At 40.3% G+C, this 26,868-nt stretch overlaps 1 protein-coding gene across 3 annotated transcripts; it reads right to left on the bottom strand.

Moving 5' to 3' along the window:
• Positions 1–26,058, bottom strand: LOC129687719 (von Willebrand factor A domain-containing protein 5A-like). 3 transcript variants are annotated; one of them, XM_055622274.1, is made up of 19 exons: positions 25,964–26,058; positions 19,677–19,734; positions 19,358–19,560; positions 18,870–19,092; positions 18,598–18,773; positions 18,212–18,326; positions 15,125–15,294; positions 14,794–14,882; positions 14,453–14,597; positions 13,894–13,973; positions 9,389–9,503; positions 8,471–8,635; positions 8,090–8,190; positions 7,538–7,776; positions 5,327–5,386; positions 5,134–5,232; positions 4,522–4,652; positions 976–1,102; positions 1–472 (listed from the first exon to the last, which is right to left on the bottom strand). In XM_055622274.1, the coding sequence occupies exons 2-19, from the start codon at positions 19,717–19,719 to the stop codon at positions 393–395; spliced, it is 2,361 nt and encodes a 786-aa protein (XP_055478249.1). In that variant the 5' UTR covers positions 19,720–19,734; positions 25,964–26,058; the 3' UTR covers positions 1–392. The 3 variants fall into 3 exon arrangements, with proteins under 3 accessions (XP_055478249.1, XP_055478248.1, XP_055478250.1); XM_055622273.1 differs by lacking the exon at positions 25,964–26,058 and adding an exon at positions 23,241–23,294; XM_055622275.1 differs by lacking the exons at positions 1–472; positions 976–1,102; positions 4,522–4,652; ... (4 more) ...; positions 9,389–9,503; positions 25,964–26,058 and adding an exon at positions 23,241–23,302 and having other exon boundaries at positions 8,535–8,635.
• Between the last annotated feature and the right edge of the window lie 810 nt (positions 26,059–26,868).

Raw genomic sequence — 26,868 nt, 5'->3', positions numbered from 1 at the left:
TTTTAAAAATGTCACAAGAACATTTGTAGAATTTTATTTCCCCTTCTGAGAGTTAAGCATCCTCCCTTGAACCCTCCTTGTTATTTAGCTTCTTGGATATGTGGATCTGTGTGCTTATCTTGTACTTTAAGGCTAATATCCACTTATAAGTGAGTATATATATACCATGTGTATTTTTCTGCTTCTGGGTTACCTCACTGAGGATGATATTTTCCAGTTCCATCCATTTGACTGCAAATTTCATGCTGCCCTATTTTTAATAGCTGAGTAGTAGTCCATTGTATAAGTGACAAGAAAGAAAAAGTTAAACATAAAAACCAAAAGCCATCTCAGCCAAGAAGTGTGGGAGTAGGTAGTAGCCAGGAAACGCTCTTCTTTCATGGGTGACATCCTCAGATGTCAAAGGCAGCAGGATTCACAGATAATTTCAGGAGTCTGTTGGCAGCTTGCACAAGTGCGGGGATGGAGGAGCCTGTGAGGAGGGAAACAAGAATGAGGACTGTGGGACAGGGGAAGAGGCTCGTTCCTTAGTCTTCTCATTCATTCCTATCATCTCCCTTCGGCCTTGACTTAGCTACCTGCAGTACAGCTGGCTCTTCATCCTTCCTTGTTCTGCTTCTCCTTTAGTCTTTTCTGTCCACAGGAACACTGTAGCAAGGATACAATAGCCATGCAGACGTGCTTGCTACAAGTCTAAAGATAGTCTTATTCAGCTAAGCACCCACATCTATGCTCCTTCCCTGTTTGCTCAGCTTGTCCCTAACAAGTACACATTTCACCCTAATACTGAAAAAAAAAAAAAAAGAATTAGCTGAAGGAATAGACAATACTTTGTGATAGCATGGTTGGGGCAGCTATGGGGACTCTCTATTGCTCTGCTGCACTAGACACCGCTCTTTGAGACACTAGACAGACCCAGCTCTTTGAGACACAGATGGGAAAGAGGAGAAGGGAGGGAGGGGACTGTGCTCCTACCTGCATGGTCATGAAGCCAGGCCACGGCTTTCCTTTCCAGAAGCTCCCACTCACACTTCAAGTCCTTGCCATGGGCATGCAACCACAGCACAGCCAGCACTGTGGCCCAGGCTGAGGGGTCCCCATGCTGTAAATCAGACAGAAACTTCTGTGATATTTCAGGCAGGGCAGGAAGCCAAGAGATTTACTATCTCCTTCCTTGTCTGCTGCTACATGAAAATTCCTGCCCCATCCTTTCCATAAAGACTAACCAGAGCTTCAAGAAAATATTCTATTACCACTTAGAAAAGGACTTAAGTCATAAGTCTGGTGTAACCATCATCATATTTCTTAAAATACCTCAAACACTGAGTGCATAGAAACTTAGACTCCAGTAAGAGAAGAAAATGTTATGTTTGAATTCTTTAAAGTATTATGCTCAGACATTTTTTATTTGTATCTTCAACTGCTTAACTATTTCATTAGGAAGAATCAATAGCACCTTTCCAAATATAAACACTACAAAAGTGAAAAGATTTATCTAGAATTAATTGTGTAGTAATGGTGGATATTGGAATTATGCCAGTGATTGACATGGTTCACAGCTTAGGGTAAGTGACATGTGAAAATCTATAATCATAGCAGAATGAAGCTCATCCTGAGGGGTCTTGGTTCAGATCTACTGCTCACATTGCCTGTGGCTGCCTGACCCCTGCAGATTCCATGCGCAACTGCTCTTGAGTCAGCTCTCTGTCTCTATTCAAATGTCATCTGAGGATGAAGGACCAGAAACAATTACTGACTTTTATTCCAGCTGTATAGTTTTTTGTTAGTGCTGCTACTTCTCATGAAAATTTACAAATTCGGTTCAGAGATCTCAAGGGACCTTGAGTCTCCTTTTCATCACTTTTTCTTTTAGTTCTATTTTTACTAATAGAAATCTTTCCTGTATCTCTTCAATAGGGTCATCACTGAAAATACAGACCTGTAAAATTCCAGAGCTTAGTAGGTTCAAATATATGTTTCCATTAGTGATATCAATTCATTAATCAATAGTATTATTTTTAGCTAATATAGACTCAGTCTGATGATTTATTATTTAAAATTTTCAAACTTCTACCTGATATTCAGCTAACAACATGAGCTATGTATTCCACTTTTACTATGTTTTTACAGAACTGATTATATGATCTCATGTATGCTGAGGTTGAATTCTCTTGGTGATGTAGTTCTTGAACTAGTAGCAGCTCTCATTTTTTAGCTTTAAAACAGAATTATTATTTTGACAAGGAATCATTATGAAATAGTTTTGAAGAAATATTCCCATGGCTTTCTTTAAATAATTAAGTCTGTTTCTATATTACAGTATAGACACCTCTACTGATTAAAAAATTTACCTCTCGGCAGTCCTGATGAGACCTGAAAATCTAGGGTCAGATGGAAGGAGAGGAGGACCTCCCCTATCAGTGGATTTAGAGAGGGGCAGGGAGGAGATAAGGGAGGATGGGTGGGATTGGGAGGTAATGAGGGAGGGGGCTATAGCTGGGATACAAAGTAAATAAACTATAATTAATATAAAAACTAAAAATTTAATTAAAAATTTACCTCTGATTTGCATTCACTACATTTCATTGACTCAGTAGCCAGCCATAGCTTGGAGGTAGAGTAAAAGTAGTATAACCATGGAATATCTGAAGTTTATTTAATTATGTTTCACAAGTTAATAAGTTGGAACTATATTTCTTCTTCATGATTTGATATGACTTTTATTGAAAATTCAGAAGGCAAACTTATTGACTTTTATTGACAATTCAGAAGGTAAACTTAAAATTCTGAATAAGGTGTACTCTAGTCAGTCTATGTAAGAACATAAAAATAGCAATAATAGGTTTACTAATGGAAGCTCTAAAGACAGAGCATTCTAGTATTGAATCTAGCTTTGCACTGACTGGCTCTCACAGTGTTCATTTTTTTTCCCTTTTTTATTGATTTATTATTTATTATAACTTACTCACTTTGTACCCTGGCTGTAGCCCCAATCCTCAACTCATCCCAGTGCCACCCTCCCTCCCTCTTCTCCCCCTATGTTCTTCCCTAGTCCTCTGATAGGAGAGATCCTCCTCCTCTGCAGTCTGAGCCTAGCCTATCACATCTTCTGTGGCCTGGCAAGGCTGCCCCCTAGCCCCAGGGAAAGGTGACCAAAGAGCCAGCCAGTAGGTCCATGTCAGAGACAGCTCCTCCCCTTCCTAGAGAACCCACATGGAGACTGAGCTCTCTATGGGCTCCATATGAGCAGGGGGTCTAGGTCCTCTCCATGTATGGTCCTTAGTCGGGGCATCAGTCTCACCAGCACCCCTTGGGCCCAGATTTTTTGGCTCTGTTCATCTTCTTGTGGAGCTCCTTTACCCTCAAGAATTTCTCTCTCCCCCTTCTTCCATAAGATTCCCTGTACTCTGTCCAAAGTTTGACTATGAGTTTCAGCATTTCCTTTGATACGCTGATGGGTAGAATATTTCAGAGGCCCTCTGTGGTAGGCTCCTGTCCTGTTTCCTGTCTTTTCCCACTACTGACGTCCATCCTGTTTGCCCTTCTGAATGAAGATTAAGCATCTTCCCTAGGGTCCTCCTTCTTGGTTAGCTTCTTTAGGACTACAGATTTTAGTATGTTTATCCTATATTATATGGATAATATTCCCTCATTTAGGATGATCTTTTCTAGTTCCATCCATTTCCCTGCAAATTTCATGAGTTCCTTGTTTTCAATTGCTGAGTAGTATTCCACTATGTAAATGTACCACAATTTCTGTATCCATTCATCTGTTGAGGGACATTTAGGTTGTTTCCATAATCTGGCTATTATAAAAAAAGCTGCTATGAACACAGCTGAACAAATGTCCTTGTATTGTTGAACATCTTTTAGATATATGCTCAGGAGTAGTAACTTTGATCTTGAGGTAGCACTATTCCTAATTTTCTGAGAAAGCGCCAGACTGATTTCTAAAATGGTTGTACAAGTTTATGTTCCCACCAGCAATGGAGAAAGGTTCCCTTTTCTCCACATCCTCTCCAGCATCTGTTGTCACTTGAATTTTTGATCTTTCTGATGGGTGTAAGGTGAAATCTCAGGGTGATTTTGATTTTCCTTTAATGTTCAATTTCTTCATCTATATAGCTACATAAATAGAACCTGCTTTAATTAAGGGAAATGAGAATCAAATAAATACATGAATATTAAGTGTTTAAAATTCTGTCTAGAATAATGTGAAGATCAAAAATATCTGCTCTTACAATGAGGCCTCAGTGAATAAGACTAACACAGAATAGTGTTTAGTTTTCTCTTTGATATACATCAGTCTGACCATGCCTTCCAGTAGCTAAGCCATTATTTCCATGATTTTTATGCTCCAGATAAAGTGGAAATGATTTAATCTTTTACATATTATAAATTACATTCATCTTTGCATTATCTATAGTTTTATTTCTCAGCTGGCTCTGGTTCATTCCAATTCTAATTATATTCTAAGTTCATGAAGTATACCCCTTTCCCTTGTTTCACTTTGCATCTCACCATGGCAGGGTTTGCAACCTTGGCATCTTCTAAATTAGTGCCCAGGATTTTGGTCAGATCTTCATCCAGGTTCCAGGAGCCATTTGCCTTTTGAAGGGAAATCAGCTGCACAACAACATTCTCTCCAAAAGCTTTGTGAAAAGAAATATAAAAGAATGATGCCATGGAAAATTAATGGGGCCAGTGGGATACAGTCCACCTGAGGGAGATTTCTGAAGAGGAGGCTGTAATAAGGGTTCTGCAGTAACTCCACAGACTGTTTCTAGTCCATGATGGGTGGCAGTTGGTTTGGGTTCTGAAAGATGGCTGCAGAGTCTGCTAGGGCAAGGCCTATGACACCCTGATGGACTGTGTAGGCAGAGGCAGTCAATGGGCTTAAAGTAGCAGAGGACATGCTCACTCCACTACAGTAGGCTAGAAGGTATCAGGTGCTGTAATATAAATTAATAAAGCTAGACTCATTCTGGCAAATACATGAAAATGTCAAATATCACCTCCTGTCTGCTGCCTCCAATAAGACTTCTGCTAGGTAGAGAAAACTCCAAGATGACAAGAACCAAAGTTTAGTTTACGGTTACATAAGTCAGAGACACAATCTGAGGACCATTTCACCTTTGGGGTCACTTTGCAAGCTGTTTCTCTTGGTGGAAGAACACGCCCTTTTCACCTTTTTGCTGCTTTGCAAAGATAGGGATGCACCAAATACAGCATCTGTGAAAAACAAACATTGTTGAGAAAACTTTTCCCAGAAACCCACTCCCTTCGATTATAGAAGAATGCTTCATAGACTTCCTGGGATACTTACTTCTCAGGCTAAAAGCCAGAGGCTTAGAACGTAGTGCTTTTCCTGTGCATGGCATGCTAACTGAAAAACACAAATGCAGAGTGAAGATTGCAGCACCCTCCATTCTCTGTGCAAGCAAAGATCAAAAAGTGTGAGGATTAGAGTCACTGACCCTCTACCCACATCAGTGTCATTCACTAACAGAGGCAGTCAATGGGCTTAAAGTAGCAGAATGTGCCATTCCCCTGTGTGGCCTCCTCCGGTACATACACTCCCCCTCTGAGCCTTCATTCTACTTCTTACTGAGTTTTTCGAAACCTCTCACATGTGCTAAACATTCATAGCTGCATCTTACCTTCAATACAAGAAAATTATTCCAGCTATGCCTTGCCTTGAAATATTGTTTTCTGTCCTAGAAAGATATTTTACCACTGCCCCTTTCAAAAGGAGTTCAACCTTATCTTAAGCATCCAGGTTCCAAAGAAAGGCTTGGCAATTTTCTCAGTCCAAGACTATTATTTTCTCTCTCATCTGGGTTATCTTCCACATTTCCTCACTACTATCATTGTTCAACTACTTAAGTCACCTCTTACCAGTACCCAAAGTACCCAAAAGACATACTACAGGCTATCAGTGCACTCCAAGCTCTTCATAATTTTGAGAATTATCAGCAGCATTATAGAAAGCCTACCTAACATCTTAATGCAAAGATCTTGCCGCCCTCAGATCTGTGGCGATGGCTCTAACACAGCTCTCTCATGCCATCAAGTTATTGGTATCACACAGAATTGTTTGGTATCTCAGAAGTATTTTAGTCTTACTTTTAAAATACAGGACCCATATCTCTAGTGTTTTAACTTAGTGTTTCCTATTTCAAAAAGGGTCTTTGACCTGACTTCTGCTTAGTCCTTGATTGTACTAATTTTTCAAATATGTCACATCCCTTCAAATTTTGTTTTTCACTCAACTTAAAACAGGCAATAGGACAGGAGCCTACCACAGGTGGGACTCTGAAAGACTCTGCCCTGTAGGGTATCAAAGCAGATGCTGAGACTCATAGCCAAACTTTAGGCAGATTGCAGGGAATCTTATGAAGTAAGTAGGAAATAGAAAGACCTGGAGGGGACGGGAGCTCCACAAGGAGAGCAACAGAACCAAAATTCTGGGCACAAGGGTCTTTTCTGAGACTGATACTCCAACCAAGGACCATTCATGGAGATAACCTAGAACCTCTGCACAGATGTAGCCCATGGCAGCTCAGTCTCCAAGTGGGTTCCCTAGTAATGGGAGCAGGGACTGTCTCTGACATGAACTCAGTGGCTGGCTCTTTGATCACCTCCCCCTGATTGGGGTGGGAAGTAGCCTTACCAGACCACAGAGGAAGACAATACAGACAGTCCTGATAGACAAGGGTCAGATGGAAGGGGAGGGATGACCTCCCCTATCAATGACCTGGGGGAGGGGCATGGAAGAAGCAGAGGGAGGGAGGGCAGGATTGGGAGGGCATGAGGGAGGGGGTTACAGCAGGGATACAAAGTGAATAAACTGTAATTACTAAAAAAAAGACAAAAACACTCAATTAAGCCAATTACCACCCTTAATAGTATCTTTAATTTACAGCCATAATTTCTGATAATCAGAACTATATGGCAAAACCGTACATTAGAAATCAATTCAGTCCTCAACCCATTTCATTCTTAAGTTAAAGTTGCTGACCTCTACTGCAAATGATTCACATAACCCAGGCATCTGAATAATGTTTGTACCTACTGCAAAAAGGCACCAAATGCCACTGGACCCCTGCCATCCCAGAAAAATGATGGCATTTTTTATTCCTACTAATTCCCCTGTAGCTCTTTCAGACTTAACAGATTCAATCCAGTCATTTGCCCAATGTGTGGCCATTTTCAAGAACAGAAATCAGATTTGAATTAAATGGCTTCAATATTCAATGTTTATAGATATGTCTACATTGTGATATGTCCCTTGTGTTCTTTTGTACTTCTATATAAAATCTCTCTCCCAGTTGGACATAATCTATTTCTTTAGAAAATTTAAGGCAAGCCATAAATCTTTGGTGTAGAAGGATGAGAAAAATACAAGAAATTTAAGAAACTTATTTTAGTTTAAATTTATGAAATTCTGAAGCTTCCCTTTATTTAAATGATGTACTTGGATATTTGAAACTCAGTATACATAAGTTTGAATTGGAATGACACTTATAAGACTTACTTAAACACGCATCATAAGATCCGTAAGTCATTGGCCTTGGAATCACTCTATGAGACAGAGGCCCCTGTACTGGCTGATTCAGCTCCTTGTTTATGGCGATGAAAGCTGTGAAGGAGCTAAGAACTCCAGACTGAATGCTGATGTTCTTCACATCCTCTTTTGCCTCTTCTGAGGTCTCATTGGAGCCCAAGTCTTTGTTCTGAATCAAGGACTTTGCAGCCAACCGATGAATGGTGAAGCTGGAAAAAAAATTGCAGAAAATTAAAGAAAAATAACTGCAAATCAATTACCCAAGACTCGTAAAAGCTAGTAATTATAGATAGAAGGGAATGCAGAGACAAAGAGTTCAAAAGAATGATTCAGAAGAGAAGAGGTTAGAGGAAACAGCAGAGGTCAATGACAGGATGACTGAACCATCAAGAATGACAGAGAAAAAAGAAGGGGGGGTGAAAGGAGCAAGGAACAGAAAAGGAGGGGAGAAAAGAGGAGGAGAGGAAAAGGAAGGGAGGAGTGTGAAAGTGTGGAGAAAGAGAAGAAAAGTTGAATTCTTACCTGGCATTTGCCTTGGGTTGTAGGGAAAATGTCACCCTGTTTTCAAGAGCCTTGCCCTGAAGGGAGTATTTGAGGCACACTGCTCCTGAGCTTTCCCCTTGCTACATGTAAGAGAAAAGTAGGACTGACAAAACTGACATATAACCAGGAAAATGGTGAGCACTAGGGAACCTCCTCAGCTCAACAAAATGTAAGATTGAGAATCAGGTAGTACAAGATAGTATAGACATGAAGGCTGGCTGCCTGGCAAGTACCATATCTTGTTGAAATCCCAAACAATTATCACTGTTAACGAAACTTCTGATACAGGTTCCAATGAGAAAACAAACAAACAAACAAACTAAAAAACAAAAATACAAGAATACAAGAATAGTGACTCACGGGCATAATCCCAGCCAGCTGGGCATAGATAATTAACCTCTGACCCTTAAAGATGACAGTCTGCTCTGGAGAAAGCATGTTAGCATATAGACGAGGAGGCAAATCCCAGCTCAGAGATATGTCATCCACTCCATGCTGTAGAGCAAACTTCAGAGTCCCCAGAGCCTGTTGGAGGAGAGAAGAAACATAATTATACATAAGAATGATAATAATTGATGGTATCGATGGAGTATTTATCAGGACCAGGGGCATAATTCATGTGCTAAGTGAGAAATGCTAATTTTTCTCTACTTATGTGTTTGGTGAAGCTTCACAGGAGATATATAAAAGTATAGATATATATGAAGGCAATCTGTAAGAACAGAGGCCCCTGCAAAAATGAGTTAGCAAAGGGATACTGACAACATGGAAAGAGAAGCTTAGAAAGATAATCAGAGATATCTTCCATTTCTGTATACTAATAAAGGAATGTGAACTTAGCATGTCTTTGAGTCTATCACACACATACACACACACACACACATGCACACACGCTTGCTTGTTTTTTGTTTGTTTGTTTGTTTGTGTCTTCTGCATGAAGAATGGATTCCTACTAGATTTACTCAGAGTACAGACTGTAGTCCCAGACAGAGCAGCCAAATCTTTCACTTTCTTTTTCTCTGGTCTTCAAAACAAATGTTGCACCTGCTTTAATTGTCTCCTCTCTGGAGTCACAGATACTATGCTCAGATGTCAGTCTTCATATATGAGAATGAAAAATTTTTAACAAACTAACAAGAAGACCTCTAGATGTATTGTCTAGCACTCATGAAAATGCGCCCTCCAGGAGAGGAGGTCATCTGCCTTTGCAGAAGTTTCCTTGTCCTGTCTCATGCTCACTCTGGATTATCCAACTCTGGGCATTTTGCCTGCTCTCACCTTGGCTTGCATCCTGTCCTTGCCTGTGATAAATTCTGCAGTGCCTCCTGATACCCGGGCAATGCCTTTGATTAAACTGGTGGAGGCTCCTTCCCCAATGCCAAATGAGAAACATCTGCAACAGTAAAATGATGAATGTTAGAGACAGTTTCTCCATAGCAGAATTATCAACTAACACGGGCTGATCAAAAGAAGGAGAGGAGGACCTCCCCTATCAGTGGACTTGGGGAGGGGCATGCATGCAGAAAGGGGGGAGAGTGGGTCCGGGAGGGGAGGAGGGAGAGGCTTATGGGGGGATACAAAATGAATAAAGTGTAATTAATAAAAGTTAAAAAAAACCACATGAAGCAATACTGTAGTTACTGCCAAGTCAGTACAGTGCTATCATTTACAAATTGTACTTTATTTTTATGGGCTGTAATAAGAACCTTAATAAGTGAAACAATATCACAAGTCTTCTATAAGGAAAGACTCAGTTTCATTTTGCTGATAGAGATCCAGGGTTCAGAGAATTCGCATTATCTGTCTTAAATTCTATCCTCACTACAGAGCAGATGGGGCAGCAGCTATCTAGCAACATTCTATCTCCAAAATTCCTCTAGTAAACTATGAAAATATAAAAGTGACAAGTAAATGGACTGACATCTTCGCTGATACATTCGGCATCTGTGGACTTTTTGTTAATATGAGTCATCATCCCCAAATCTTAGAATTTATGTTTTCAGTACATAAGCATGAGGACCAAAATTTATATTGTTTTATTCCCTGTCAATAACCTATAAGGCAATCACTATGGTTTTAGCATTTTCAATTTGGTCAATAGTGGAATTTTCAGACACTTGTCCTACAGAAGACCCAGAAGTGAAATACATGACTTCTTAAGAGGTTCTGACATTAAAGGAGTCAAATACAAGGCTTAAGACAAAAGGAACTATGATCTCTATTCACAGAAAACCTACACTATATTATTGAATATTGAAGATAGAGACCTAAAAACAGCAGTTTTGATGAATTGTGTAAAGCAGCCAGAAGCTACCATGACAAATGGCTCCAATGACTGCTGAGAGAATATGAACCTAGGAGCCAAGACCTGGAAATGGAGAGAAGAAGAGTAAAATGTGCCTGTATATACTGTCCAATTGTCATTTGAAGCACGTGACAAGTATGTAGGTTGAAAACGCAGCAGTTTCAGAAGTAAGAAAATTGTAGTTTTGAGTTTTGTCAGTGGCAGGTATCCTTGAAAAGAGGTATCCTGAAAATTTTCCACAGAACAATGTAGAAATACTAGTATCTAAGAAGTAGAGTTCAGTAAAAAGTGGACCACCTAAATTTCTTTACATGTTAGCTGAATTAAGGATGTCAGCTCTCAGTCTAGACAACAACTGAAAGCAAAGAGTACAACCTATCAGGGGAAAGATGCCATTTAAATGCATATAGTCCAAAAACCCTATCAAGTCCACAACGTCTGATTAGCACATTGGCCATTTCTAATAAACATTTAAGAAAAAAACAAACATTTTTTAAGAAATAGAAATAGGAAAGTGTTTCAGCTCATTTTGTGATGCCAGGTGTGCATAGATAACAAAAGCTCACAATACAATTTAAACTTCACAGGACCATTTCTCATTAGTGAATATTCAAAATCCAAAACCATACGGTTAACTAAATGTCACATTATGTGACAGAGCTCATTCATTAAGACTGAGATGAGTTTACCCAAAACGCAAGGTGGAACTAAGATGTAACAATAGTCACCATTCCTACACAGAATAAAGGACAAAATCACCTCCTATGGCAAAAAGTGGATGAAGTTCAACTTTTACGCAAATGCACATATTCTGGGAGTCTGAACAGCATGTTAGTGTTTGCCCACGCGTGTGTGCACAGACACACACACACACACACACACACACACACTTCTCTTAGGTAATAAAAATAATAGAGAGTCTCATTAGTCTAATTAAGAATAAATTTCCAATAAAGACACTTGTAGGGAAGACATGGGCTCACAGCAGAGAGAACAAGATAAGAGGGGGTTGAGGTGAGAGAAACAAATGAGGGAAGGAAGAAAGAAAGGAAGGAAGGCAGGAAGGAAGGAAGAAGGCAGGAAAGATCAAGGAATTTTTGAAAATGAGCACAATGGATGCTCTAGTGATCTGAAAATCAAGAATTAGCAGAGATGATCAATTTATGTGGTTTAGTCCTAGAATATATTTATACCGATGGGCCAATGGGATGGAACAGAGGACTCAGAACAAACCAGCATATGTACATGTGCTCATTGTGACAACCAAACACTGGACTTCAGTGAGAAAATAACCAATACAAGATCTACCAAATATCTGTAGGGAAAATGAACTTGAAGTATATTTTAGACACGCTAAAGAAAATTGTAGACACTGCCAAGCAATCTCCAATTCTGGGGACCCTAACCAGGCAGATTGAAAGTTCAAATCATATTTGGGCTATAACTAGTTCAAAGTTATCTAAGAAGACTTAATTACATGCGATCTCAAAATAAAATATTAATTGAATCCTGGAATAGAGCTCTGTACTGGAGCTGATATACAATCAGTTGTGCTGGATTTCTTAATTAAAATTGGATGGGAGATAGCCTAATGACTGGAAAAGGCTCCTCCTTGAAATTATGCATTACTAAACAAAAACCCAGTGCCAGGAATAGGATAACTGCCTTGAGGGAAAAAAAAAAAGCCATTGGTCTTGCCATTGCTCATGGTTGCCTGTGGAAGAGAGATGTTAAGACTCTATTTCCAAAGCCACCACACACCTTCAGTTGTATAGCCACGAGTATACCCACCAGCATTCGATAAATAGCCCCAATCCAACAGTCATAGAGATGCCACTGATTAAACAAAATGGGTCACACTATAAAGCAAAAGGGCATAAAATTTGGAAAGGAATAAGTAGGAAAGAGAAGACTGATGGAGATAGGAACAAGGGAGAGGAGATAGTAACCAGAATGCATTATGCGTATTTATGAAATTTTCAAAGAACCAATATAGAGAAACCAAAAAAACTCTGCATAGCTTGAATAGAGGAAAACCTTAACAGCACATAAGAAAGAAGTAATCACAAAGAGAAACTTCAGAGAATACAAATTGAAATGGCAGTTACTTGAGTCAGAGATGGTGGCATGTAGCTGCAATCCCAGCACTCTAGAGGCAGAAGCAGGCAGGTTGACCCATAGAGGCTAGCCTGGTCTAGTAAGGGATCTCCAGACCAGTCAGCACTATATAGGGAAGACTATCTTGAAAGACAAAGCAAAGAAAACAATTTTGATAGTGAACTCTAAACTACGGAGTAAGAAAATAATTATCAATATATTCACACACAAAATAAAATGAAATACATTTCAGTAAGAAAATTGTAATGGAGAAAACAAAAGAAATGGTAAAGAGATTGAAGGTATATGAAAGAGGACACTCTAATGACTTAAATATTAAAAGGTATATAAAGTAGCAATACCAGGAAAATAAAACTTTAAACAATGAGACACTATAGTTTCATACACAAAAATGGCTAAGACTGAAGAACAGGAAAGGTCAATTTTGTTAGGAAGTGAAGCTTCAAGTAATCATTTGTAAACTTGGTGTGGGTTAAATGAGGAGAGTTTGTGAACCTGTTTGCCATCCCACTGCAATTGGAACAGCTCTGTCTACTTAAAGAATGATATATGTGGGTAAGTATGCTCATGGGACTATGCTTTGTTTTCTGCAGACTTGGATTCAAGCATCCCCTGTAAATACATGGTAGCATTTGCCTTTAGCTAACACCTATCTTCCCAAATAAATTAAATCTCCAGTGCATTGCTTGTTGCATGTAATACTATAATACTACAATGCTAAAAGAAAACCATCATATGAATATCAATATAAAATATAGTGAGTTCTTTCATGAAGAACATACACAAATGCAACTTGACTGTGGCTACGTGCAAAGTATGTCTACATTAAAAAAAACTGGTGAAATAAAAACTAAAAGTGATGTATGAAGAAGAAGACACATACCATGAAACTCAATATGAAACAAAAACAAGAAAAAAATGCTCTTAATCCAGAACTTTACATCAGCTAGGTTTAAAGTAGTGAGTGGTAGAAAGAAAACAAGAGAAGACTGATACTGTCTAGCCCTAGACTTATGGTAGCCACACAGAGTATACATAATGGCAGATCATCTACCGAGATACCAAATATTTGATTTACTTTTTATTTTAACTTGCCAATATTTTTCATAATGAAAATATAATTCAATATATCCTTCAGAGCATTAGAAAAATGAGGAACAATAACTTTGTGGCATCAACATTAAGTGGAAAACAATTTTTAAGATTTATTGAGAATAAGTGGTCGGCTAGTTAACCGAAAAATCTGTGAGTCACTGTGTCCCTTTGCAAGCATAGGAAGCGCTGGTAGCATGAGGAACAAGTCATATGTGGAGCTGCCTGGGCTCCAGTCAGTACAGCAGAAACCACACTCTCTTCATACCTGTGTTTCTTGCTGTTCAGCTCAACTTCTCTAATGACCCTAAAGGTGTCACTAACTTCTCCATCTGTGAAGACAAAAATCTGTAAAAGAAAGAATGCATTTATTGAGCCTCAGTGGAGCTCATCAGAAGACAATGTCCCTGGCCCTCACGGACTACAACTGTTTCCAGTCTCTGAAGCATCAAGGGACACTGCCACTTGCTCCATGCTGGCACAGAGGCTCTTCAGACCCCTGAGAAGTTTCACATGCTCCCCATGCTGCTTCATCTGAACCTTTTGTGATACCAACTGCCCTCCATTGGAATAAAGGAGGAAAGCTGCATCTGGTCTTTCTTCTCTTTGCTATATGGTGGATAACTTAACATATTATTTACTCAATTCTATAAGCAAGAACTGCTCAGAACTGAGTTATTAGAGAATTTCATTCTATCCCAATTAGCTTAGCCTGTTAAAGTTTTTCTCTTTTCAAGCAACACAGAGTATTTTGGGTATTTTTGTTTTGTTTTGTTTTCTGTTGTTTGTTTGTTTTGCTTTGATCTCTCTGTGCTTCCAATACTCACTTGTAAGGGATGGCCAGCAATGGAGGGTGCCTTGTAAATGTTGCAGAGTGGTGTCAAGATTTCAGTGCCTCCTAGATCTGCTTCTAGATCCCTCACTCTTTTCACGGCCTCCTCCATTGTTTCCTGAGTGTACTTCACACTCTCCCTTAGAGAAAAAAGTGTGTCTAGTCACATGACAGTTGTACATTGTCACTCTGATATTCCCATCAGAAAACTATTGTCACAAAAATTACTCCCAACGACCCCAGTGTTTAGGTCAACTCTGTATTAATCATTTTAAAAGTGCAGATCTTCCTTTAATGTACATTCTTTCACAGACCATGGTCTTCCCAGAAACTTACGGAAAGAATTTTTCATAGGTAGATCCAAATCCATAGATGTTAAAATAACAACCCATAGGTAAGCTCTTCAGCAACAGCAACAGAGTTTCCTGAAGATGAGAGAAGATGAGGAGATGAAAGGAGAGAGAGCTCTACCAAACATACAGACCCAAGTCTAGTTCCTAAGGTAGGAAATGTCACCATTTTATGTGACCTTGCATTTCAAGGTTGAGAACCGAGTGGCCATGTTTGCTGTTGCCAGATGCAGAACTGACCTACAAGTGGTTCCTATTCCTACCCTTCCAAATCCTTCTCACAAGGCACTGCTGACTAGTGACAAGTCTGGCTTTACCTTGGCAGCTTCTATGCGCAGCTGAGAATTTTTTTGGTTACTCATGGGGGATTCCATACTTCCTGAGCGGTCCACGAGAAATACAAATTCTCCACAGGCCCTTGAGGCCTCCACTTCTGGGATATCTGGGTAGAAGCTCACCATTGCAGAAGGAGCTCCCATCAAACTATCTGTACAGAAAGGAGAAGAACCCTGTAAGGTACAAGGGAACTCAGGTGTTCTAATGTCCCCGAGAATCAATTATCAATTCAATAGAGAACTCAGAAAGATCAAGTCTAGAACCCCATGTTTGCACTTTTTGTGCTGTTTGCACAGGACTAAAAGTAAGCTATCAGTGTAAAAGTGAAAGGAGTAGAACAGAGGGGAGAGGAAGGAAAACAGGGTAGGAATGAATAGGCAATAACAGCACAGCAGTATCATTGTGTGCAAATTCTTGGCACCTTAACACTTGAATAGGACACAATAGCTTAGCGTCCAGCATGAGCTTAAAATTCCTAAGGAAGGTAAATCTCACCAAAATCTTATTAATAGAAAAGTAATCACATGGATCATTGATTAAGTCCTTACTCTGGCTATTCAGGGCAAATTGATACTCACAGGCCTGAATGCTTGAAATGACAAATTCCAAGAGCAGGCTACTCAGAAAAGTTACCCTAGAAAACTAGGTGAAAAAAACTATAAACACGAACAGGAATCAGATCTTTAGATATGCACATCATGCAAAAGTAGCATGGTTTTTAATATGTAACTTAGATCTTCTTACCCTGGGAGACAGGTGGTTATCATGACGCTAGCACTCTTTTGGGAAGCCAGACGCATGCCCATGAGAATCATGGAATGGATGTCTACACTGCTTGGGAAAAGGTCATGTCAGCAGGCAGCACTCCATGTATGGTGTCTACTAGTGCTTTCAAACTAATTCCAATGATTTCACTTTCATAAGTCAAAGCTTCAATCTTTTATAAAGGATCACCTCTACTTCCAAGCCTCAGTTTGCTATTCTAAAGTATCAGGGTAGTAATTCCTGTTATAGGGTTATTGTAAGGTTACACAATACAATATGCTGAAGGAATTCAGGGTAAGGTTTAATTCATACTGAGATGTTAATTATAATTTTATACATTATTCTTTTTAATTTGTGTAGTTTATATTCTAATTTAACACATCACTTAGTTCATACAGTGTTGTGCTTCATGCTGGTATCACATTAAAGGGTTTCAGTGGGCCAAGCTGCCTCTTAAGCTTCCCTTGTGCTTCTGAAGGACATGAGAACAGGCAGGCATCTGGCAAAATTCATGCCCTAGAAAGCAGGAATGAGAAATCATAGATGGACGGAATTACCAAGACTGAGTAAGATATGACCAACTATATCCTTTGATAACCTGCAAATCTGGTCTCAGAAGACATGAGGAATCTTCATAGGAGTAGGAGACATCACAGAAAGAAACTAAGACCTCAGTTATCACATAATGAGATACAGAATCATGAGGTTCTATAGGGTGAATTACAATGATCCTAACTGAAGACCAAATATGAGTTAGAATATTTCATAAGAACCAAAAAGAGGTCAGAAAATCAACAATGACAACAAAGACAGCGCATGCGGTTACAAGAAATCCAGGAAGGCTGGGATTCCTCTGAGTGACCTCAGAGAGAAGTGGTCAGATAGTGAGGGAAGAACAAAAAGCCCCTACTTGTGGTAGAGTGTTAAGTCACCTTTGTCAGACACTATAATGTGAGATAGGTTGTGGTTGGGTATGGAAAACCAGCTTCATGAAAAACTCCTCACAGCGCTTACAATTACAGCAGCAAGAGCTCAAACCTAGATGTCACACTGTGAAAATAGCTGACCCCCAAGGAGCTTCCATAAATCCAACATGAAAATGACAGAGTTTCAGCACCCCTCCTGTGTTCTCTGATGACCCCTGCAAGCTAGTGCAAAATGGGCCAGAAAAGGCAAAACGAACAGAACACCAATGTGTGCTGGACCAGCTTTAATAAAAGTTCAGTGCACTCATAAGGAAATGTGCAAAACAACAGTCACTAAGTGTGGATAAGAAAGGAGTCTCCCTGGGAAGCTAAGCTTAATGTAAGAAAAAAAATCAAGTAGGCTACAAAGAAAAAGTTTGAGTGAAAGTTTTAAAGTTCAACTTCTTCAGGACATAGGAGACCTGAAAATAATTCTATGTTAAATTTGGCCATTCCTACTAGTCATAAGGCAACACAAACAAACAAACAAAAAAAAAAACCCCAACCAAACCACAACAATGAAAATGAAAACTGGCAGCAAGATGGCATGCAGGTGTGACAAATTAATCACCAAAAAATTTACAAAACATTATTATTCATCTAAGAAAAGTTACTTTTACATATTTCCTAGATTATAGTACTGTGAGTTTTCTAAACTGTGATTTTATAGTGCTAAGAGGAATTATAGCTCTATTTCCTTCTCATTATTTGATACATTATTTTGATGACGGCATTATAACATGTAACTGATAACATAAATTGTGACTCTATTGCATTTTAATCATTTAATAATGTTGAATAATATTAAGTCAACATCATCTTCATATCATAGAATTACTTTGATTTATTTCAAAGAAAATATTATAAATATGAGAATTACCAAATAAAGCATTTATTTTACTGTTTACGTCCCAAATACTTTCAAAAACCATTTGAATCAAACTTATTTGCTTCAACACTATCTCTCAGTATAAAACATACCACATCATGTAAAGCATGAGGCTTTATCAAATTTGGACATCTCTGATCCTATAAAAGGAGTAGTCACAAGAATATTTATTTGCCTTTTTTTGTAAAGATCAGTCATTGTCACATGTTGATAATGGGCTGCATATTTTCTTATTAATTATTTGGTCATAATTTTCCTCTAATTATCTAGTAATCCATGTAAATTAGCCCATAAGACATAATCACTTAATTATGTATTAAGCTCAATTATTTTTCATGTGGAAGTGAAAAGTTATAATGGCCAATTATTGATCCTGGATAAAGGATAGAAGATCAAGGATGATGAGCATAACATCTTAGAAAGGGACCATAGTGGGAGATAGAAAATACCTGGCTTCATGTCTGGCATCCCCATCTCCACAGCTACGCTTGGGCTGTGCACCTCAGTGTAGTAAATCAGGAGTTCCACATCTCGGTCAAACTTGTGTCCTTCAGCCAAGGAAACCTGAGTAAGAGACCAGCAGAGGAGCTATGTTAGAACTCCCACCAATTGCTTCTTGAGATAAGGTCAGAGTTCAGGATTGCAGGCTCCTTCCTCAAATACAGGAAAGACTGGCATAAAAAGAGTCTATACTTCATGCAGAATAGGAAAGGTTGGATAGTGTGCCTCTTCAAACATGGCCAGAAACACAAGAGACATAGGGGCAGGTTGAATGAGGACCTGGTCAACAACGAAGACAGAGGAGACTGAAAATAAGTGTTCTCTTACTAGTCACCTGAGCAGAAGTATTGTCCTCTGCAAGGTACTGAAGAGGACTCAAGGAGCAGTTGGACTGGACCTTCTCAATGCCATGCTGGGAAGTGATGGTGGCAACCATGCTGAGGGTGTAGGGCAGGTCCTTCAAAGGAGCTACGGGGCTCTTTACATTCAGGCAACTGTTCGCTGACTGTTCTACAAAAAGTATATTAACAACTTCTAGCAAAACCATAATTTTGTTTATTTCCCCAATCATTCGATCACTGGTTTTCAAAGGCCAAAATTACTTACCTGAGAGCTGGTATCTCGGATTCAAGATTGCCGGGAGCAAGTAGCGCAGGGCCCCATCTGTTTCCAGGGGAAGTTCCTGCACATACCTCAGGGTAACTGCCACCTTAGCTCCAGGCTGGAGGTTCCCCACATTGCAAGAAAAGACATCTCTGGAGTAGTCATCCTCTTCCAATAAGTAAGCTTCATAGCCCTGAGAGAGGGCTTCCTCATAGTTGCTATGTGCCTAGATCAAGGTTAGGGCAGATTGAAATAAAATCACAGGGAGTCAAGAAAGTATGTACTGTTCAGAGGGAGTGTTATGGATTCTGTGAAATTTATAATTATTCTGATAGCTGCCACTTGATTCCCTCTGACTTATTGCTTTTAGGCATGTAGGAAATAAAAGTGAATGAAAGAAGGAAAAGTCATTATCTGCACTTATGAATTGTTTATAAAGATTAAAGTAGAATGTAATTTAAAAGAAGAGATAATGTACTAATCCCTCAGACCTTCGCCTTGTCCTGCAATTCTGCCACAATTTTCTTCCCATCCACCAAAGCTTCAAAGCTGTAGACAGCAGAGTCTTCATCCATGGGGAAGACAAAGAGTGCCTCTATTGGGGCTTTCTCTTCATTCTCATAATTTAAGGTTGCAGACACATCAACCACAAAGTCATTGACGGACAGGGTTACAGAGATGCTCTTCAGTGGCACTGGGGAAAAGATCAGTGTTTAGGAAATCAGCAAACTTTACTAGGGTGACACTCATAGATACAGAGTTGTGCTGGGAACAAAGATCCCATCACTAAGAGTTGTAAGCCAGGCTTACCCATCTCCTTCTTGCCTGTGATTAAACCGCAGTGATGCTCCATGGTGACTGCACGTTTCTGTGGAAATGACACATCATTAATAGGTCCATGGTAGGGGTTAAATTATCAATATCAGCAGTTTATGTGCTTATTTTTTTTGCAAGAGTAGCTTAAAATAATGAGTAATGTTATAGAGGAGACAAGAGGGTACGGAGAGGATACACCATTTCAGGATAGGAGCATAAGGCTCATTGCAGCTGCTACCGCTGGTTTCACTCCTGCTTTACTCCCAGAGGAGATTCTCTGGTTTGGTTTCACTGCAGAGTTGACAATGTAACTAGAAAATTAGCAGGTAGAGGCTGAAATGTCTGGAAAGCAATATATATATATATATATATATATATATATATATATATATATATACATATATTTATATCTCATTGGTAAAGGGAGAATATCTGGTAACTAAGGGCCAGAATTCTCCACAATTGCAGCCCAGCCCAGTTCTGACCATTTTTGGTGTCAAGTTCCCATATCCTCTGAACAGGCAAGGGAGCTGGGAGGAGCAGAAGGCTGTGCAGGCCTTCTGGCTAAAGGCAAAAAGCCTGTTTCAAGAAAACAGGTTAATCTTAACCAAACTGAGCTGCCAGAGGAGCAGTCTCAGGTTAAGAGATTAACACCTTTAGCTTTCCCAGGAGCCACCAAAAGTTTCAGATATCTCAGAGCTTAAAATGGCTGGTGTGTTAACTCTGAAATACAGTAGGTTCTGTCAGAGAAGCAAATGAGCCCTTTCTGGCAACACCGAGTTCTCTGCAAGAATGTCTGGATCACTTCTGGCTTGCCTGTTAGGAACCTAGCTAGAGGCTCAACAACAAAAGTATTTGTCAATCCAGACAAGAGCAGCAGAAACTCTTCGGGTTATAAAAGTAATTATTGATCCAAAAGGGTTTGATTCCTTGATTATCTCCTTTTAAGAAAGCAACAGCAAGTTTCATTTAGATTAAAAGAAAAGGTTTTTGTTTGTTTGCTTGTTTGTATTTTTAGCAGAAAAGGGGAAAATAAAATGTTGTTGGTTTTGTTTTGGTCCCAGCTGTGCAATGTGGTGAAAGAACCAGACTAACTCTGTAACCTATATTTCTTTTAATTGCCTTAAAACCTATATTTTTGAGTTATAGGCCTGTGTCAAGTTGAAGCCTCTCAGTATTTTTCCAGAAAACAAAGGAATGTAACCACCCCTGACTCTGGTCATCTGCATGGACAGAGATAAGGAAGTGAGCAAGCAAAAACCTCCACCCAGTAAAGAAAAATGACCAGACCTATGCCTGCAAGATAACATTGTCTGTGGCCAACTTCACATGTAGCAGGAAATTCCCAGCATGACTTAAAGATCAGATATTCCCCAGACATTCAGGACAGGACTGATAAGGCCTGAGAGCGTAAAACCACCCAATCATTTAAAAAGTCAACCGCCCTATAGCCCATTACCCAATCCTAAGTGGCCAGGACTGCACACTCCTGCCCCTCCCCCCGCACTTCCTGTGCTTTTCCTTTAAAACCCTTTTGTCTCTTTGCATGATGTGGTTTGGATGGCAACCACATCATGCAATGGCTTGAATAAACCTCTTGCATTTGCATCAATAAGGTCTCCAAAAGTTTCCTTCAGTTTCCTCTCCAGCAGTTAGGCTCCTGCTGGGCCTAACAGTTGTACTGATTCAGATGGTCCACAGCAGCAAACTATTTGCCTCATGAGGGCTCTGGGAGGAGTTCTTTGCCAGCTACAGATAGTTTACACCTGAGGACTCTGGAGAGAGAATAAATGCCAGAGTCTAGAGAGTGTGGGAGAGAGAAAGAATATTGTTGCTCCTGTTTCCTCCTTGCTGCTTCCAGTTGCTGTTGTGAGACAGGAAGATGGAGATCTCCTGAAATGAGGAATGGATTGGCTCCAAGGAACCCACCAACCTTAGCCACAATGAAAGATCCCCGGAGGGTATCTTCCGTCAGAGAGACCCCCTCCCAAGGATCAACGAGGCCATTCGGATGCAAACAGCAAGAGGCTTTTATTTTGATACACGGATACCCGGGGCGATAAGTCTTTCGGAAGACTTCCGCGGCCCCTGGGTAGGAAGCTGGGGTTTTTATAGGGTTTTAGGGCAGAAGCACTGATACAGAAGCGAGAGGGCATGGTTATAGGGGGCTGATTGGTACGTTTACACGAGACCACAGTTTGCGTCAAAGTTTGGCAGGGGCACCAAGATTCCAGGAACTGGGTGGTCAAGGGGGGTAGGATGACCCCTTGATGTGGCCCGCCACCTGTTATTTTGTTTTTCTCTATCTTAGCTGAAACAGTCTCACAGATATCTATGAGAGTGATTAACACAAACTGTTTTTAGTATGACTGGGGCAGCCTGACCATAGATATCCCAAGTGGGTGACACAGCTAAGATTTCTCAGCAATTTTCCAGTTTCTCATCTGGCCTTCAGAGTTTTACAAAACAGTGGTGTCTCACAAAATGGCATTAGCTATGTTTAACTTAGGGTGAGGCTGGGGTCTTTCAACAGAAAGCAGCTAAGAAAGAACTGTGCCCCTTTCCCCACAAATTCTCTCCTACCTGGTGTTGGGGTATTGGAAGGGATTGGGGTAGAATAGGGAGAAAAAGAGAAATGTAAATAAAAGTTTTCAAAAGACTAACTCGAACATTTAAGCTCATTCAATATCACCATTCTCCACACAGAATGAGAGAAATATGTATGTGTAGGAAATTTCCAAGACTAAAGTTTGGCCCAAAGGAGATATATGTCAGTGAGGTTGGGTGCCAGTGTTGTTCCTGTTGACACTGTTATTATTTTTAATGGGATTAATTCTATTTTCAGATCATTTTTTCAATTTTTAATATTTTATTTTTATGTTATGTGTAAGAGTGTCTGCCTGGGTGTATCAGGCAGACACTCTTACACATAACATTGTACATAGCAGAGGCCAGAAGAAGATGTCGATTCCCCTGGAACTAAAGTTACAATGGTAATGAGCTGCCATGTAGGACCTGGGACTTGCACTCTGATCCTCCAGAAAAAAAGACCGAGCTTTTAATGATGCAGTCTCTCTTTAGTCCCCATTCCTAAGTTTCCACATGAATACCACTGTAATTCAATTGACATCCTGTATCAGACTCCTCTTAGTCACTTTATTTAGGACTTAGTACTTAAACTACCTACTGTTTTGCTCTTGATATTTATATTAAAGATATTGTCATGTGAGCCACTACTGGTCCAAATGCAGAGAAGAAATAAGAGACTGTGGAGTGCTAGTCCTAAATGATGATCTGTATCATCCTGTCTGCTCCCCCCCCATACCCCTAGAACATCTATCACACTGAAACAAATGTTCCAAGAACATAGGGGAGAGAGAAAAGAGATCAGGGAGGACTATTATAAGTCAATGTTTTCTGTCCATGACAGGGCTACTATACTCATGAACTCAGAGCAGGTATTGTTACCTGCACAAAACATGCCCAAAGATATGCCCGCTCAAGATGGTCAATATTTCAGCACAGATCAGGAAGGGGCACATACACTCCAATCCTGACCTGAGGAGTTTTGTAGTTGATAGCTGCTTGGAGTGTGACAGTCATTTCTCTTCAGGGCCTTGGTCCTTGGTAGGATGCCTATACTCCAACTGAGAGCCTTGCACCTACATATACAAGCAGCACTACTGGATTCAATAAGTTAAGGAAAAAAAATAAAAGGATATGTTGTTGGGAGAGGGACCTGTCGTAGAGCAGAGGAATTGGATGGTGATAATCAGGGGAGACATAAACAATACATACCGTACACATCTGTACAATTTTTAAGGGATAAATTAAAAACTGTGTATTTGAAAAGACATTCTCAGGTATAAAGAGATTATGTGTAGAATATTTTTCTTTCTTTTAAAACAAACTTTCCTAGTTATATTTCATGAATTGATCATGATTTTATGGTAAATACTGTGTCTGCTACGATGACAAAGAGATAGTGTGATTTTTCCAGGTTATGGTTTATATGACTATTTTATCCACAGAATCTAGAGATTGGTCTAATTGCAATGATGGGCTTGATAACACTGGAAGCTGTTCTGGGCCTTTCTAAACCTGACCACATGCTAGCTCGCCTCTTCCTGTTGTCACTGTATGTGACCTCAGTGCCCAACACCAAAAGGGTGGTTTTTGTTGGAAATGCATCCTAAGTAGTTGAAAAAGAATAACTCAGAACACACAACATGCTTGTCCAGTGATGAGCTGCAGTCTCCTAAGAAGTCCAGGCTTCTCTTTCAGGTATACACACTGGAAAGCTCTCTTGAAAGATCAGCTTCCCATTTATGAGCAATGCCAATCAAGGATGTCTAAGACTTCTGTAGGGGACCTCAAAGTCAGCTCAAGACACTCCAAGACCAAAGACAAAGGAGATTCATTTGTACCAAAGGGATAGTGGGATAAGGGACAAGGACAGGAGATAGAGGAAGAGGGAGAATGGAAAGTTAACAAGGGAGAGGGGAGAGAAGAGGTAAGGGGGAGGGGTAAAGGATATTTGTCCCACAGAGGGACAAAGGACTTTTTCTGGATAGAGAGGAGGCAGATGGGGCACATAAGAAAATGATGATTTAAAAAGGTAAAAGGGTAAAGTCCGTGTTAGGATGAGGTGTTTAATTTTAATGGGGCATGTTAATTAGGTGAGCCAAGGGGGCTTTTGATTATTGAACTTATATAATTTGATAGCCAGACCTTGGCTGTCAGCCTCAGGAGGAGAAATTTGCCAAACAAGGGAATAAATAAACCTTGGGAGCTAACTTTAGGAATATAATCTAACAAATTTTAGAATGGTAGAGGGAACTAGGGAAAAGGGTAAGTCCTGCCAGAGCCACATGTTTTGAGTGGGCTAGAGTTCCTTCAGCTTTGGGGAAAGAACTCTATGTTCCTTTGAAGTTCCATAGAAGGAACTCTATGTTTCATTTCTATGTCCTTCCAGCTGATCATATTGGTAATTTAAAACACCCTCAGACTGGAGTGCAACAGGACTTGGCTGCTTGTACAATATCCCGAGTTCCACATCTATCCTAGACTATACTGAAGGCAAGGGATACCTCCTTAGTCTCACTGGAGACCATCCCTCTGATATCAGTGGTGTTTCCTATACAACTTACATTAGTCATACAAATCTATCAAAAAATGGGCCATGCTCTACAACCTGTTACTTGAGCAATTGGAAGTGTCTGACAGCATTAAGTGGCTCTGATCTGGCCAGCAACACAGAGGAATTAGCTAAGCAAGGAGGAGGATGAGGACAGTAAGCACAGGGGAAAAGATTGCTTGGCAATAGGCTGAGGAGCCTAGGATGTGGGGAAAGAATTCCTACCAACTCCAGCAAGAAGTTCAGAGTGGGAGATGCAGATGAGTAACAGAGATGAAGGATCTACAGTGTCTGGCAGCAGAGATTTCAGGCTGGCAGTGGCCACTGTGGGAGGCTGAGAGACAAGAGAGGCATCAACTACAATAAACTATTCCTGATTCCAACCTCAGAACAAATTGCCCTCACTAGGTGTCTCAACCCTTTCCCTGACTCATCCTCAGTCAGTTGTGGCAAGTGTTCAAAAGCCCTGAAGTCTGGCTCTTGAGGTGACCAAAGTTACAGCCTTAAACTACATGCAGCTAGGGATCCAACAGTCAGGACAAAACCAGCTGGACTGTAGGCACAGAGCTGGGTGAGTCAGCTGACCACACCCTGTTGTTTACTGTTGCTGCAGGGAGAGGAAGAATCTGTGCTTCAAGCCAGCGAAAGGGACTGTGGAGTGAAAAACCTCGAATAAAAATAGATATTTTCTCCATCCAAGACCTACAGTGCCAGGTATTTACAAAAGGCACAACTTCTATTACTCAGATGTGTAAGAGGAAGGGTAAATGGGCAGCGATGTATCAGGGTGAATGGAGAGTTAATGCTGCACTTCCATAGGTCAAACTTACCTGAAACCCAGAAGCAAAAGCAAAAGCAAAAACAAGACAAACAAGAAACATGTTTGTGAGTTGGAGGAAGAGTAAGAAGAAAAGGTAGGTCAGAGAAAAAGAAGGGGGTAAAAAGGAGAAAAAGGAGGAGGTGGAGGGAGGATGAGAGGGAGGAAGGGAGACATGAACAGAAATTGAGATCCTTTAAGTACCATCAACCTAGAAAAACTCTCTGGGGCTCACACACCTGGATGCTTTTCCACCCCACCGCAGACCCTACAGCTTTACACTTAAAGTCACAACACCTTGTGGTATTGGATGGAATAGGCTCTTACCCTTTAGAAGCAGCAGTAGGATTCTTCCCAGACAGAACACAGAGCAAGCACCAAGTCCCTGCAGCCACAAGTCCCTGCTGCAACTGCTCCTTGTGCCTCTTACAGTAGCTTAAAGAAACTGAAAGCAGCTGCAGTCAAACTTCCTGGAAGACCTGCCCCCTTCTAGGGAGCAACTATAAAGTTACAATCATACCAGCAAGGGAAGGTCAGAAAATTCTTATTGAAATACTGAATTTCTGCTTCTTTTAAAAATGCGAAACATGAAATTCTGGCAATGTGTCTGACCATGAAACTGAATGAAACAGAACAGTAGTACCCTGAGGGTTTTTTCATTAATTGATTTCTTTGCTCACTTTACAGCTTGATTGTGATCCCTTTCTCCTCTCCTCCCAGTCCCATTCTCATGCCCTGCTTCTCCCACCCCCCTTTTTTTCTCCAAGAAGGGAGGTTCCCCATAGGTACCAACACCCCCTGGCACATCAAGTCTCAGCAGGACTAACAGCTTCCTCTCCCACCTAGGCCAGACAAGGCAGCCCAACTAGGGAAATGGGATCCAAAAGCAAGAAAGTGTCAGAGATAGTAACTACTCCCATTGCTTGGGGACTCACATGATGACCAAGCTGCACATCTGCTACATATGTGCAGAAAATGTGTATGCCCAGCCCATCCATGCTCATTGGTTGGTGGCTTAGTCTCTGTGAGCCCCCATGGGCCCAGGTTAGTTGACTCTGTAAGTTTTCTCATGGAGTCCAATCATAGACATTTCCCAAGAAATGTGTCAGCAATTTCTTCATGATAAACTTTCACAGGCACAGATGTTATGATTTAAAACAATTGCTCTTCTTTACCTCTGCATGGTCTCCTCAGAGAAACAATAGAAGATAGTCAAAGGTGAGGAATTTGTT

The sequence above is a fragment of the Psammomys obesus genome, unplaced genomic scaffold (assembly GCF_907164565.1).
Source record: "Psammomys obesus unplaced genomic scaffold, mPsaObe1.curated_primary_1811, whole genome shotgun sequence".
NCBI lineage: Eukaryota > Metazoa > Chordata > Mammalia > Rodentia > Muridae > Psammomys > Psammomys obesus.
Note: the sequence above shows the minus strand (reverse complement) of the source record. Positions and strands in the feature narration are given on the sequence as shown.